The sequence below is a fragment of the Pseudophryne corroboree genome (genome assembly GCF_028390025.1).
Source record: "Pseudophryne corroboree isolate aPseCor3 chromosome 3 unlocalized genomic scaffold, aPseCor3.hap2 SUPER_3_unloc_1, whole genome shotgun sequence".
Classification (NCBI taxonomy): Eukaryota; Metazoa; Chordata; class Amphibia; order Anura; family Myobatrachidae; genus Pseudophryne; species Pseudophryne corroboree.
The window spans coordinates 7407019-7421981 of NW_026967493.1; the positions used below are offsets into that span (position 1 = coordinate 7407019).

General features: G+C 46.0%; 1 protein-coding gene across 1 annotated transcript in view; it reads left to right on the forward strand.

The window, feature by feature from the left end:
• The window catches only part of LOC134983104 (oocyte zinc finger protein XlCOF7.1-like), a 163768-nt gene that overhangs the window by 31510 nt on the left and 117295 nt on the right, over positions 1-14963 (forward strand). The window contains exons 6-7 of the mRNA XM_063948805.1: positions 707-830; positions 4799-4896. Coding sequence (XP_063804875.1) covers positions 707-830; positions 4799-4896 — 222 coding nt within the window. The remainder of the gene's footprint in view (positions 1-706; positions 831-4798; positions 4897-14963) is intronic.

The window sequence follows — 14963 nt, forward strand, 5'->3', positions numbered from 1 at the left end:
ACCAGGGGATGTATTTGGGTGATGACTGGAGAGGTGACTGCTGGGAATGGGGCATTATACAGTAACACCAGGGGAGGTGTCTGGGTGATGACTGGAGAGGTGACTGCTGGGAATGGGACATTATACAGTAACACCGGGGGATGTGTCTGGGTGATGACTGGAGAGGTGACTGCTGGGAATGGGACATTATACAGTAACACCAGGGGATGTATCTGGGTGATGACTGGAGAGGTGGCTGCTGGGAATGGGACATTATACAGTAACATCAAGGGATGTGTCTGGGTGATGACTGGAGAGGTGACTGCTGGGAATGGGGCATTATACAGTAACACCAGGGGATGTGTCTGGGTGATGACTGGAGAGGTGACTGCTGGGAATGGGACATTATACAGTAACACCAGGGGATGTGTCTGGGTGATTACTGGAGAGGTGACTGCTGGGAATGGGACATTATACAGTAACACCGGGGGATGTGTCTGGGTGATGACTGGAGAGGTGACTGCTGGGAATGGGGCATTATACAGTAACACCAGGGGATGTGTCTGGGTGATGACTGGAGAGGTGACTGCTGGGAATGGGACATTATACAGTAACACCAGGGGATGTGTCTGGGTGATGACTGGAGAGGTGACTGCTGGGAATGGGACATTATACAGTAACACCAGGGGATGTGTCTGGGTGATGACTGTATCATTGTGTGTGTCAGGTTCCTATAAGGTGTGAGGATGTCACTGTCTATTTCTCCATGGAGGAGTGGGAGTATGTAGAGGAACACAGGGGTCTGTACAAGGACGTGATGATGGAGAATCACCGGCCCCTCACATCACTGGGTAAGAGGAGACTTTCATTTATTTTAAAGGACTGAGACGTTTTCACTGCCACCTACATACAGTCAGGTCCATAAATATTGGGACATCGACACAATTATCATATTTTGGTCTCTATACACCACCAGAATGGATCTGAAATTAAACAAACAAGATGTGCTTTAACTGCAGACTTTCCGCTTTAATTTGAGGGCCTTTACATCCAAATCAGGTGAACGGTGTAGGAATTACAACGGTTTCTATATGTGCCTCCCACTTTCGAAGGGACCAAAAGTAATGGGACAATCGACTCAAAAGCTATTTCATGGATAGGAGTGGGCTCTTCCCTCGTTATTTCATCATCAATTAAGCAGGTAAAAGGTCTGGAGTATATTCCAGGTTGACATTTGCATTTGGAATCTGTGGTTTTCTACTTTCAATATGAGATCCAAAGAGCTGCCAATATCAGTGAAGCAAGCCATCATTAGGCTGAAAAATCAAAACAAACCCATCAGAGAGATACTGTAGCAAAAACATTAGGCGTGGCCAAATCAACTGTTTGGAACATTCTTTTTTTTTTAATTCTTTTTATTGAGGCAACAAGGAAATGATACAAATAGATCACAATAGTTACAATGTTACTGTGATAAATCTAGACGCAGAGCGTGAACAAAGTAAATATCATATGGTGGTACAAACTCTGGTACATGAAAAAATGCGTAATTTTAGTCCAGCATTTAGTGTCCATAGTATAGAATTCTCAGTTTTGAGTAAAACTTGTTATATACCGTAGAAATCAATAGCCGTCAATAGTAAAGTTCCAGACATTGTATTTAGACATACAAAGATTAATATTCAACTAAATGATTAATTAAGACTGCGGGTCCCGAAACACAGCCAAGGCCTTCAAGTAGTAAGTGGGGACCCCTCTCCTACGCTAAGGCAATCGGAGGATCTTGTGTTATTAGCCTGGTAAGATACCAGGTGGTATCTTTAAGACTGTAATGAATCTGATTTCTAATTATGAGTGGGAGGGTGTCTACATATGATTCCCAGAGTGAGAAAAAGTGTTTCACTTCCTTTTCTTTATGCAGGAGTGTCTCCATCCAGTCCATTCGGAAGAGAAAATATAATTTTCTCCTTCATCCACTAGGGGCCACTGGAGCGTAGTTACAATGGGGAAATAGTAGGCAGTAATTGGGAGCTGGCACTTTAAAAAAACTCTAACCCTGTGGCTAGCTCCTCCCCTACTATCTCCCCTCCAAGCCAGTCTTAGTTTAGTGCCCAAGGGAGCTGGTTCACTTGGGTTTAGCTGAAGAAATTTTTTCTTTATTATTTTATTTTTCTTCACACACGCACAGACTGGCAGCTCTGCCACTGCCAGTCTGCACCGCGGGAGCTGCCGGCGGGGTCCCATTGCAGCTGCGTGCGGCTCGGGATGGGCCCCGGCTGAGGGAGACACTGAGCTCTCCTGAGTTGGCGGACACCGCTGCGTGCGGCGCGTGTCGGGACCACTCCATCCAGCAGAAGATTACGGCAGCGGTGAGTATCTGCGGCCGGACACCGCTGCGTGCGGCGTGTGTCGGGGCCACCCTCCACCACTGAAAGGTGAGTGTGTGTATTTTCCCCACTTTTCCCCCAGAGTGTTGGGATGAAGGGGTGACAGGGGGGTTTTTGAAGAATTACTTTTATTATTGGTGACTGAGAGGACAGTGACAGAACACCCCTGCAGCACACAAACAACCCCCCCTCTCCCAATCTCCCCCTCTCGGATTATTAATTATTATTAAGGTTTATTTAATATTTATTTAATATTTATAAAAAAAAAAGTAAAAGTAACAGCGGTGCCGCGCTCCCGCTCACCCGCCCGCCCGCCCTCCTCCCTGCTCGGATCCCCGCCAGCGCGGCTCACAGAGCCGCTACAGGGATCCGGCATAAAGAGACAGAGCAACTTTGAATTTGGCGCCGTCGGGAGGGGGGCGGGGCTTAGTCCCGCTATGCGCGCCGAAGTAGCGCACGCTGGGGACCCGTCCTTTCCAGTCAGCAGCAGCGCGGGACGGAGGCCACGCAGACACAGAGAGCAGTTACAGTGGGGAAGGGGGGCATTCGGGGGCACTGCAAGGTACTCTATTTGTTTATTAAAGCCTGTCACTGCACTCAGTATAGTGCAGGACAGATCGGGCTGCTGTGGCTACGTTCTTCCCTGCTTCCCTCCCCTCCCTCCCATTCTGACTATAGCAACTGTGGGGGAAGGGTATCAAGTTTAGGTGCTGCCATGGCCACCAAAGGCTCCAAGGCAACACAAAAGCAGGGTCAGGTTGCAGGTGAGGAGTCACAGCCATCGACTCAGCCCTCCTCAGAACCCCAGAGCGCCCCGACATGGACGACACAACTCACAGAGGTGATGTCCCTGCTGACTGGGGAACTTAAAGCCTCTCGGGAAGATAGGGAGGCGGCCCGGTTCCGACAACTTGTCCCGGTACCGGCGCCAGAACCTGCATGGGCAGTCTCATTGGCAAAGTCAGTGGAAGGGCTTTCCAGGGCTGTAATCCCTTCCCAAGCCCCGTCCTTTAGTCCCCCCCAACAGGCTGCAAAAAAGAGAATGCTAGCCTCTGTGTTACAGGACTTTGATGATGATATGCCTCAATTAGATGAGGCGGGATTAGATGTGCAGGATATACAGGATGTGGATATCCAGGATACTGACGATCAGGTATATGAGTGCTTCATATTCCTTCCTTGAGTGTTTGTTTTTTAGTTTGGAGCATTCTTAAACAGAAAGAACGCACCGGAGAGCTCAGCAACACCAAAAGACCCGGAAGACCACAGAAAACAACTGTGGTGGATGACAGAAAAAATATTTCCCTGGTGAAGAAAAACCCCTTCACAACAGTTTCCCAGATCAAAAACACTCTCCAGGAGGTAGGTGTATATGTGTCAAAGTCAACAATCAAGAGAAGACTTCACAAGAGTGAATATAGAGGGTTCACCACAAGATGTAAACCATTGGTGAGCACAAAAACAGGAAGACCAGATTAGAGTTTGCCAAACAACACCTAAAAAAGCCTTTACAGCTCTGGAACTACATCCTATGGACAGATGAGACAAAGATCAACTTGTACCAGAGTGATGGGAAGAGAAGAGTATGGAGAAGGAAAGGAACTGCTCATGATCCAAAACATACCACCTCATCTGTGAAGCATGGTGGCAGTGTCAAAGCGTTGGCATGTATGGCTGTCAATGGAACTGGTTAACTTGTATTTATTGATAATGTGACTGCTGACAAAAACAGCTGGATGAATTCTGAAGTGTTTCGGGTAATATTATCTGCTCATATTCAGTCAAGTGCTTCAGAACTCATTGGACGGCGCATCATAGTGCAGATGGACAATGACCCGCATACTGCGAAAGCAACCAAAGAGTTTTTTAAGGCAAATGAGTGGAATGTTATGCAATGGTCAAGTCAATCACCTGACCTGAATCCGATTGAGCATGCGTTTCACTTGATGAAGACAAAACTGAAGGGAAAATGCCCCAAGAACAAGCAGGAACTGAAGACATTTACAGTAGAGGCCTGGCAGAGCATCTCCAGGGATGAAACCCAGCATCTGGTGATGTCTATGCGTTCCAGACTTCAGGCTGTAATTGACTGCAAAGGATTTGCAACAAAGTATTAAAAAGTGAAAGTTTGATTTAGGATTGTTTAGTTTGTCCCATTACTTTTGGCCCTTAAGAAGTGGGAGGTACATATAGAAACCGTTGTAATTCCTACACCGTTCACCTGATATGGATGTAAAGACCCTCGAATTAAAGCGGAAAGTCTGCAGTTATAAAGCACATCTTGTTTGTTTCATTTCAAATCCATTGTGGTGGTGTATTCAGCCCAAAATATGAGAATTGAGTCGATGTCCCAATATTTATGGACCTGACTGCATATTCATCACCTGATAATGACATATATACAATGTACTCAGTCACTGTGTTTTCTACAGGTGTATTAGGTAACAGGAATACCCCAGAGAGATGTCCCCGTCCTCTTTATTCCCAGGATCATACAGAGGAGAATCACAGTGTCCCACAGGAGGGTCAGGTAGATTGAATTGAGATTCTCAGCGAATACAGAAGATTCAGCTACTGTACCATCTCTCTGCTCCCTTTTCTTTCAAACACCTTGTACAGCTTGTCTACTACAGCCTGACCCACTTTCTCATCAGTGACCCCTTGTCAACCTTTTCAAACCAGATTTCCATCCCACAAAGATTGCACTCACCAAACTGACCATGGAACTTGTGGCTACGTCAAAGGACCACTTCTCCCCGCTCATATTCTTTGACCTTTCTGCAGCTTTCAGTGCAGTCCGCCACTTTCTTCTCATAGACACTCTTCACCCATTTGTCTTTCACAGCACTGTGCTCTTCTGGTTCACCTCCTACCTTTTTTCACAGTCCTTCCGTCTCTACTTCTGACTCCTGCTCTCCTCTCCTCTTCTTATTCTTATCTCTTGGGGTCCTTCACTGATCTGTTCTCCGCCCTCTGCTATTCTCTTTTCACCTCTTCTCATAAATATTATATGCTATTTTGATTTTTACTTCTACCTCTATGTAGGTATCACTCAGATCTATGTACCCTGGCTTCTCTACTTTTCTCTCTATGTGGCCATCAGATTGACCATCTCTACCTCAGACGCACTATGTTCAAAATGGAAGTCACTGTCTTTTTCCGTCTTAGCATCACCCCCCTCCTCAGCTTCACCCCACACATCCAGTCCCTTGTACAGTCCTTTTGACTCCTTCATAATTTGCCAAAACATGCCTCTTTCTGAGTCAGGACATTACAAACTGTCTCATTCATTATTTCCGCAGCGGGGTACACTGGTATTCCACAGGGAATAACATTGTGGTGTAGAGTTGGATCTTGATCCAAGGCACCAACAGGCTAAAGCTTTGACTGTTCCCAGGATGCACTGCACCGCCTCCTCTATAGCCCCGCCTCCAGGCACTGGAGCTTAGTTTGTAAGTTGCTGCCTGCAGTGCAGGTCACTAACAGGGGGGGGCTGCGCTAGGCATCCCTAATAAGAGCTTTTTAAGAAGAAGGAAGACTTCAAGGGCCGCATGCTGTGTATGTCATGTTGACATTCTATGCTGCGGCTCCATCACCTCTCCCAGCGGCGCTGCATAATCCCGCGCCCTGGTTGCTGGGAACTTGCACACATCACCGCTGCTGCTTTCCTGGCTCGCGTGCCTGCACATCAGGGAGGAGGTAAGGGGGTCCTCCAGGTGGGACCTGCCAAAATCGCGATCCAGTCGCGGTCCCAGGAGACGGACCGCGCTGCTGGCGTGGACACTGTGGCCGTGCAGGGACCCCACTATATCCACCAGGGCAGGGATCACAGGTCGGATTTACTAAAATCCGTTTATTATAGGCTCCATAGTACCCGGTGATGAGGACCAGCATAGGGGATAAGGCGCTGACCCGTAACCCCGCCCCCAGATCCAGGCATCATCTACAGCAGATGTTCCTGCCCTGGAGCTGCTTCTCTCTCTCTCTCTCCCTCACTCCCTGTCAGCATTTGTGCCACAGAGCTCCGCTGATCCTGGGACTGTTGGGCACTGTCTCCTCTGTAAAGCCGCCTGTCTCATCAGCGCTGTGCATTTACAGGACACTGAAGTATTCTACATGTCGTTTAGACAGCATTAGTTAAGAACAAGTGTACTGCTATATGAATATTTAGTACAAGTATTCTGTGATATACATCCAGTGGTTACTGTGCATTGTTATATCTGTATACATACATTTCTATATGTAGTATTACTACTCCAGTGCAGTTTTATTTTTTATATGTAATCATTTCTGCATTGTACCTGTGACTGTGTGTGCCTATAGCTGCTGTGTGGTTTCTATTCTGTGTAACACACATATTGCTATCACTATATTCTGTACCCTGGGGTTCTAAGTGCATCAGGGTCTCATATACCATATAGTGTTCCACAGGATATACTGTTTTGTATTTTTCACTGTGTTTCAGTCACTCATACCGCTTAAATCCTCTGTTTGTGCTCTGCAATTGCGGTCACATATCTTAGGGGTTTTTTGTCAGGTATTGTGTTTGTCTGGCTATATTGTACTGGTACGCCCTAAGTCTGCATTCCCAATAATGTCTGCTACACAGAGCGGGAAATCCGCAGACGCTCCTGCATCATGCAGTGCTGGCACCACGGATTTACCTGAGGAATAGATTTCTGATGAGGGTTCAGGTACTGGGTGTTCTGCACCCCCTAGTCAGCCCGCAGCACCTATGGCAAATCAGGATCCACCTTGGGCTGCATTTTCAAATATGCTGACTACGCTTGTAACACGACTTACGCCCCCTGTGGGACCTCCTGTGCCGTTACAGCCACATATTGTCCCTGTAGTTAATCCACCATGGGCGGATACTCTGTCAACCCAGTTACAGCAATTAAATCAGTCCTTGGTTGAACAAAAACCTAACCCTCGCCCTACTGGGACCAAAGGGTCATCTAAGTGGGCCCTTTCTTCCTCACAATCCACTAATATTTCGGATGATTCTTCCGATTTGGATGGGGAATATACTGATCCATCAGATGCTGATACTGCTGCTTCTGGTGAAGAGTCTACAACACAGGTTGATGTTCCTGACCTAGTGGAAGCTATCAAGCTGATTCTTCAGGAGATTGACCCTCCTGATACGTCTAAGAAACCTGATAAGTTCAAACGTCAGAAGGTTACTAAATTAGTCTTACCACATTCTGACCATTTAATTGACATATGTCAGGAATCCTGGTCTTATCCAGGAAATACATTTTCCCTGACTAAAAAGATGCTAGCTCGATATCCTATCTCTGCGGAGTTGAGTAACAAGTGGGAAACTCCACCGCCGGTGGACTCACATGTAGCCCGTCTAGTGGTATCATCTACTCTGCCTGTCACCACCGTCACCTCTTTGAAGGAACCGACGGATAAGCGTGTGGAGGGTTGCTTGTAGTCTATTTACACTCTTACAATTGCTGTACATAGAACCACTATGGCAGCAAAAGGCATTAAAGCATGGGTTCAAGCAATTGAGGAAGAGCTACCTCTGAATTTTTCTGACACTGCCAGACAATATCTGTCATATATTACCACAGCCTCCCACTATATTCAGGAGGCGGCCTCTGATGCAGGCGTTATGGTGGCCAAGGCATCTACTACGTCTATCCTGGCTCGCCGGATTCTGTGGTTACGGTCCTGGTCGGTGGACCCGGACTCTAAGAAGACATTGGAGATGCTCCCTTTTAAGGGAGATATACTATTTGGAGATGATCTGAACAAGATTGTGACTGACTTGGCGTCGGCCAAAACTGCGTTATTCCCAATTACTAATCATTCGGCTCCAAAGGCTAAGAGTACTACATTTCATTCCTTTTGACCTCCAGGTAAAGCAAAGGGTCAGGCGTACCCGAGACAGGCTCGCACTTCCAAATCCATTAAGCCAAAACCTAAACGTTCTTGGGCCGCCCGTCAGCCTGCTTCCAAACCGGACAAGCCTGCTGCATGACAGGGCGGGCCTCCCCCTGGGGGACCCCAGGGTGGGAGGCCGACTTCTGCAGTTCGCTCAGGTATGGTTAAAGACCACTTTGGATGCCTGTGTGCAGGAAGTGGTCCCTCACAGGTACACAATCTCTTTCAAGAGACTTCCCCCTCGCCAGTTTTGCTCAACAGTTATCCCTTCGGATCCGTTAAAAGCACAAACTACATTTGGTTGTACAATCCCTCCACGATACAGGAGTGATTGTGCCGGTGCCTCTGTCTCAGAGAGGCAGGGGATACTATTCGACTCTGTTTCTAGTTCCGAAGCCGAATGGATCCTCCCGGCCTATACTCAACCTCAAATCTTTGAACAAATTTGTGAGGGTGTACAAATTCTGTATGGAAACTCTGCGCTCTATTGTACTGGTTTTGGAACCCAAGGACTATATGGTATCCCTGGACATACAAGATGCTTACCTACACATACCTATTGCCATGTCGCATCAGCAATATCTATGGTTTGCTATTGGCAACCTTCATCATCAGTTCTAAGCCTTGCTTTTCGGACTGACCACGGCTCCTCAGATCTTTACCAAGGTCGTGGCGGTCATGACGGCCCTTCTCCGCCGTCAGGGTATCAGGATCCTGCCATATCTGGACCACTTGTTGATCCTGGCGAACTCCCCAGAGGTACTCCTCCGTCATCTGGAACTGAGGGTCCACTTCCTACAAGCCTACGGGTGGCTCAACAACTGGAAGAAATCCTCACTGGTCCCTGCTCAGAGCATAGTGCACCTGGGGGCATTACTGGACACACACAACCAACATTTGTTCTTGTCTCCAGAGAAGGTCCTGAAACTTCAGGACAGAATCAGATGCTTCCTCTCTCGCCCACGAGTGTCTATACACTCGGCAATGCAAGTACTAGGCCTCATGGTGTCGGCTTTCGACATGGTAGAGTCCGCTCAATTTCATTCCCACCCTCTGCAGAGGTTAATCCTTTCCAAGTGGGATGGCCTGCCTCACCGGATCAGGTCTCAAATGATCTCCTTGACTCCGGAGGTTCGTCTGTCACTGAATTGGTGGCTCCAGGACCAACAATTGAGCAGGGGTCGTTCCTTCTGGATCTCCAACTGGCTTCTCGTAACGACGGATGCCAGTCTGTGGGGTTGGGGCGTGGTGTTGAAGCAACACTCTCTCCAGGGTCGGTGGACCAGGGAGGAATCTCTCCTCCTGATAAACTTTCTGGAATTGTGGGCAGTGTTCAATGCGTTGACACTGGTCCTGCCTTTCTTACAGAACAAAAAAAAACAGTCCTCTCTGCTTCTGCAGAGAAAACTAGAGAAAAAGAAGACCTTATCTTTTTCTGGGGCACGCTTTATGAAATATATGTTATAATTAAAATTAATTCTTTATTGATCACTATTAAAGATTCTAGGCTTTATCATGATTTAGTCATATCAGGCATAAAAATTTGCAGAATGTCAAGCGATAATCTCTATATCATTATCTGTGCCCGGGTATCCCTGATATAAATATATCTACCGATAGGTGTACTTTAGGGATATGATCACTTTATCTCCTCCACCGAAATTTACAATAGATCAAAAATTACCAAAATATATTTTTTTGGAGTTTGTATGTACTCCTTTTTGTGCAATAAGTGAAAATTAAAAAAAATTTCAAAAATTTCTTTTTTTGTTGGAGTTTGTATGTACTCCTTTTTATTATGGTCTGTTCAAAGAAAATTATTTTAAAATAGAACAGATAATGTGCTTGTCCCCTCGCAATTATATATGTGAGCAGGACACCTTACATATGGCTTATTCACATGGATTTAAACCAACACCACTGTATAAAATATACTCTTATTCCACACCACTGTATCGTTATGGTTCTTTTGATCAAACACTTATACTTAATCCCTTTATTCTATCTTGCTGTTATTCCACTGTGAACAAGCTTAGGAAAGCGAAACGTACGTCACTTCCGCTCCGGGCCGGCTCCGACTTCCGGTCTTCACGGACACGAACGCCGGTGGTCACGATCTCTCCTCACCGTGATTTAACGCCGCTGGACCACCACTGTATATGTAAAGTATACACGATCAAACGTTTTTTCCACTCCACTTTTATACTATTGTATCCACAGAGTATCCTTTTCTGTCTTCTCTTTATAGCAGAAGGCTTACTCATTTTAGCAGCCGGGATTCCCTGCGTTGTCTCTGTAATCAACAGTAGACATCAGGGCTCCTAGTGCAGCATTAAGGAAAATTAGTAGCTGACTCCTCTATGTGGGTTTTCTAGCAAATTCTATAGGTGTGTATATATATATATGAAATCAATTGAATTATAAATAGCTGGATCTGCAATTTTCTATGTTGGATATATGTGTCTCAGTAAACAGGTTTTCGCAGTAATTTTGTGTATATACAGATTCATTTTGGTTGGATTTTGAAATTCCACATATGTGAGGATTTATACATGTGAATGCATTTGGTACATAGCAATTGTGCACCCACCAGTTGGAATAGTAGATCCGGAATTTCCACATGCATATGAAAACATTTAGTGCATATTAAACTGTGATCTAGCGGGCACTGACAAGGATTTGTAAGTCAGCTCGATCTGAAATTTCTTATGTGGGATGTATGTTCTCCATAAAGTATAGATTTGGTAGCAAGTATGAATATATAGGGGTATATGCAATAGCGGGCGAATTCGCGGCAATTATCGCCGTTTTTTCAATTCGACCAAATTCGCCAGGTGAATTCCGGAAGGTGGCTTCCGGAATTCACCATATGCAATGAAAAACGGATTCGCCAGAGTCGCGGGCGAAAATCGGCCGATTTGGCGGATTTTGCCGCGATTTTAAAAAACGGGAAAAAACGGGGAAAAACCCGAAAAAAAAATGGCGTGGGGTCCCCCCTCCAAAGCATAACCAGCCTCGGGCTCATCGAGCTGGTCCTGGTTCTAAAAATGCAGGGGAAAAATCGGCCAGGGATCCCCCGTATTTTTAAAACCAGCACCGGGCTCTGCGCCTGATGCTGGTGCCAAAAATACGGGGGACAAAAAGAGTAGGGGTCCCCCGTATTTTTAACACCAGCATCGGGCTCCACTAGCTGGACAGATAATGCCACAGCCGGGGGTCACTTTTATGCCGTGCCCTGCGGCCGTGGCATCAAATATCCAACTAGTCACCCCTGGCCGGGGTACCCTGGGGGAGTGGGGACCCCTTCAATCAAGGGGTCCCCCCCCCCCAGCCACCCAAGGGCCAGGGGTGAAGCCCGAGGCTGTCCCCCCCCATCCAATGGGCTGCGGATGGGGGGGCTGATAGCCTTTGTGTTAAAAAAAAAGATATTGTTTTTTCCATTAGTACTACAAGTCCCAGCAAGCCTCCCCCGCAAGCTGGTACTTGGAGAACCACAAGTACCAGCATGCGGGAGAAAAACGGGCCCGCTGGTACCTGTAGTACTACTGGGAAAAAAATACCCAAATAAAAACAGGACACACACACCTTGATAGTAAAACTTTATTTCATACGCCGACACACACATACTTACCTGTGTTGACACGCCGACTGCAACGATCTCCGACGATCCGAGGGTACCTGTCAAAAAATTATACTCACCTTCCAGCGTCCAGAGGTCCAGGTCCAGAGGTAAATCCACGTACTTTGTAAAAAAACAAACCGAACACGATCCACCGGACTAATGAAAGGGGTCCAATGTTTTCACATTAGACTCCTTTCCCCGAATGCCGGGACATCACGTGACTCCTGTCACTGATGTCCCTTCAGCCAATCAGGAAGCGCTACTGCCGTGGCGCTCACCTGATTGGCTGGACGCCGTCTGTACTCTGACAGCGCCTCGCAAAGCCGCTCCATTACTTTCAATGGTGGGAACTTTGCGGCTAGCGGTGGGGTCACCCGCCGGTCAGCCGCTGACCGGCGGGTGACCTCACCGCTAGCCGCTAAGTTCCCACCATTGAATATAATGGAGGGAGCTGTGCGATGCGCTGTCACAGCGATCAGCCAATCAGGTGAGCGCAACGAAGTTGCGCTTCCAGATTGGCTTAGAGACCTGTCAGTGACAGCTGTCACTGACAGGTCTCATTCGTGGAAAGGTGTCCCATGTGTCAGCATGGGACCCCTTTCAGTCCGTTCTGGAGCGGGTATTTGCGTTTTCTTTTTTTGCCAAGTACGTGGATTTATCTCTGGACCCTGAGGTGAGTATATTGAACTTTGCTTTTCAGGTATCCGTGGATTCTACATGGAGAAGAGGACCGATGTCGGCGTGTGAACATAGGTAAGTATGTGTGTGTCGGTAGTGTGAAATAAAGTTTTACTGTCGACGGTGTGTGTGTCCTGTTTTTATGTGGGTATTTTTTCCCCAGTAGTACTACAGGTACCAGCGGGCCCGCTTTTCTCCCGCATGCTGGTACTTGTGGTTCTCCAAGTACCAGCTTGCGGGGGAGGCTTGCTGGGACTTGTAGTACTAATGGAAAAAACAATATCTTTTTTTTATCACAAAGGCTATCAGCCCCCCCATCCGCAGCCCATTGGATGGGGGGGGACAGCCTCGGGCTTCACCCCTGGCCCTTGGGTGGCTGGGGGGGGGGGACCCCTTGATTGAAGGGGTCCCCACTCCCCCAGGGTACCCCGGCCAGGGGTGACTAGTTGGATATTTGATGCCACGGCCGCAGGGCACGGCATAAAAGTGACCCCCGGCTGTGGCATTATCTGTCCAGCTAGTGGAGCCCGATGCTGGTGTTAAAAATACGGGGGACCCCTACTCTTTTTGTCCCCCGTATTTTTGGCACCAGCACCAGGCGCAGAGCCCGGTGCTGGTTTTAAAAATACGGGGGATCCCCTGTCAATTTTTTCCCCGCATTTTTAGAACCAGGACCAGCTCAATGAGCCCGAGGCTGGTTATGCTTTGGAGGGGGGACCCCACGCCATTTTTTTTTCTGATTTTACCGTTCCAGCAATAAAAAAATAAATAAATAAAAAATAATATTTTAAAAAATATATAAATAATATTTGTGCCTCCCCCCCAAAAAAAAAAGTACCTAATCCCTTCTAATGTAAATAGATCTGCTATTCCCCAAAAAAAAAACACCAAAAAAAACATGTTTAAAATTTTTTTATTTGTTTTCACCCTCCAAAGTGTGGCGGATTGAAAATGACGAATTTGCTGTCTAAAAGCACTTCTGTCGAATTTCCAAACTTGAATTGAATATGCTTTGGTCGAATTGCAGCACTTGTATCATTGCAGAAAAGTCGAATTTTCAAAAAGTCGAATTTCAAAAAGTCGAATTTTGAAAGTCCGTTTTTTGGTCGGAAAGCACTGCATTGCATAGGCGAATTTTTTTTTTTGGTCGAAAATGACCCGAAATTCGCCAATTTCGGGAATTCGACCACAATTGCATATACCCCATAGAATAATTCATTTATTTAACATTTGGATTATTTGAAGAGAACCAATTCATATTTGATATACCCTGTGGATACCACTGGGTTTTTTTATTTAACCAAGATCCAGTGGTGCAGTGGTGTGGAATAACAGCAAGATAGAATAAAGGGATTAAGTATAAGTGTTTGATCATAAGAACCATAACGATACAGTGGTGTGGAGTAAGAGTATATTTTATACAGTGGTGTTGGTTTAAATCCATGTGAATAAGCCATATGTAAGGTGTCCTGCTCACATATATAATTGCGAGGGGACAAGCACATTATGTGTTCTATTTTAAAATAATTTTCTTTGAGCAGACCATAATAAAAAGGAGTACATACAAACTGCCAAAAAAAAAATGTTTTGAAATTTTTGTAATTTTCACTTATTGCACAAAAAGGAGTACATACAAACTCCCCAAAAATATATTTTGGTAATTTTTGATCTATTGTAAATTTCGGTGGAGGAGATAAAGTGATCATATCCCTAAAGTACACCTATCGGTAGATATATTTATATCAGGGATACCCGGGCACGGATAATGATATAGAGATTATCGCTTGACATTCGGCAAATTTTTATGCCTGATATGACTAGATCATGATAAAGCCTAGAATCTTTAATAGTGATCAATAAAGAATTAATTTTAATTATAACATATATTTCATAAAGCGTGCCCCAGAAAAAGATAAGGTCTTCTTTTTCTCTAGTTTTCTCTGCAGAAGCAGAGAGGACTGTTTTTTTTGTTCATTATAGTCTTCTGGACTGAATATCTGGGTGCACCGCCAACTAAGTGCATAGCTCAATTAAATGCTGATAGAGCCAGATGTTGGTTAAACAATAAATTTTACTAAAAGTAATTGTGGTTTTCCAGTGCGGTTTCCAAAATTCCCAATTTCCCCTTCCCCTCTTTATTTAAATTTCTTACAGAACAACCTGTTCAAGTACAATCAGACAACGCCACCACGTTGGCATACATAAATCATCAAGGTGGCACTCAAAGCCACATGGCAATGATGGAATTGTCAAAAATTCTTCGATGGGTGGAACGCCATCTGCCAGCAATATCGGCAGTGTTCATTCCGGGGGTCCTCAACTGGAAAACGTACTTCCTCAGTCGTCAGGACGTGCATGCCGGGGAGTGGAGTCTTCATCCGGAGGTCCTCCAACTCCTT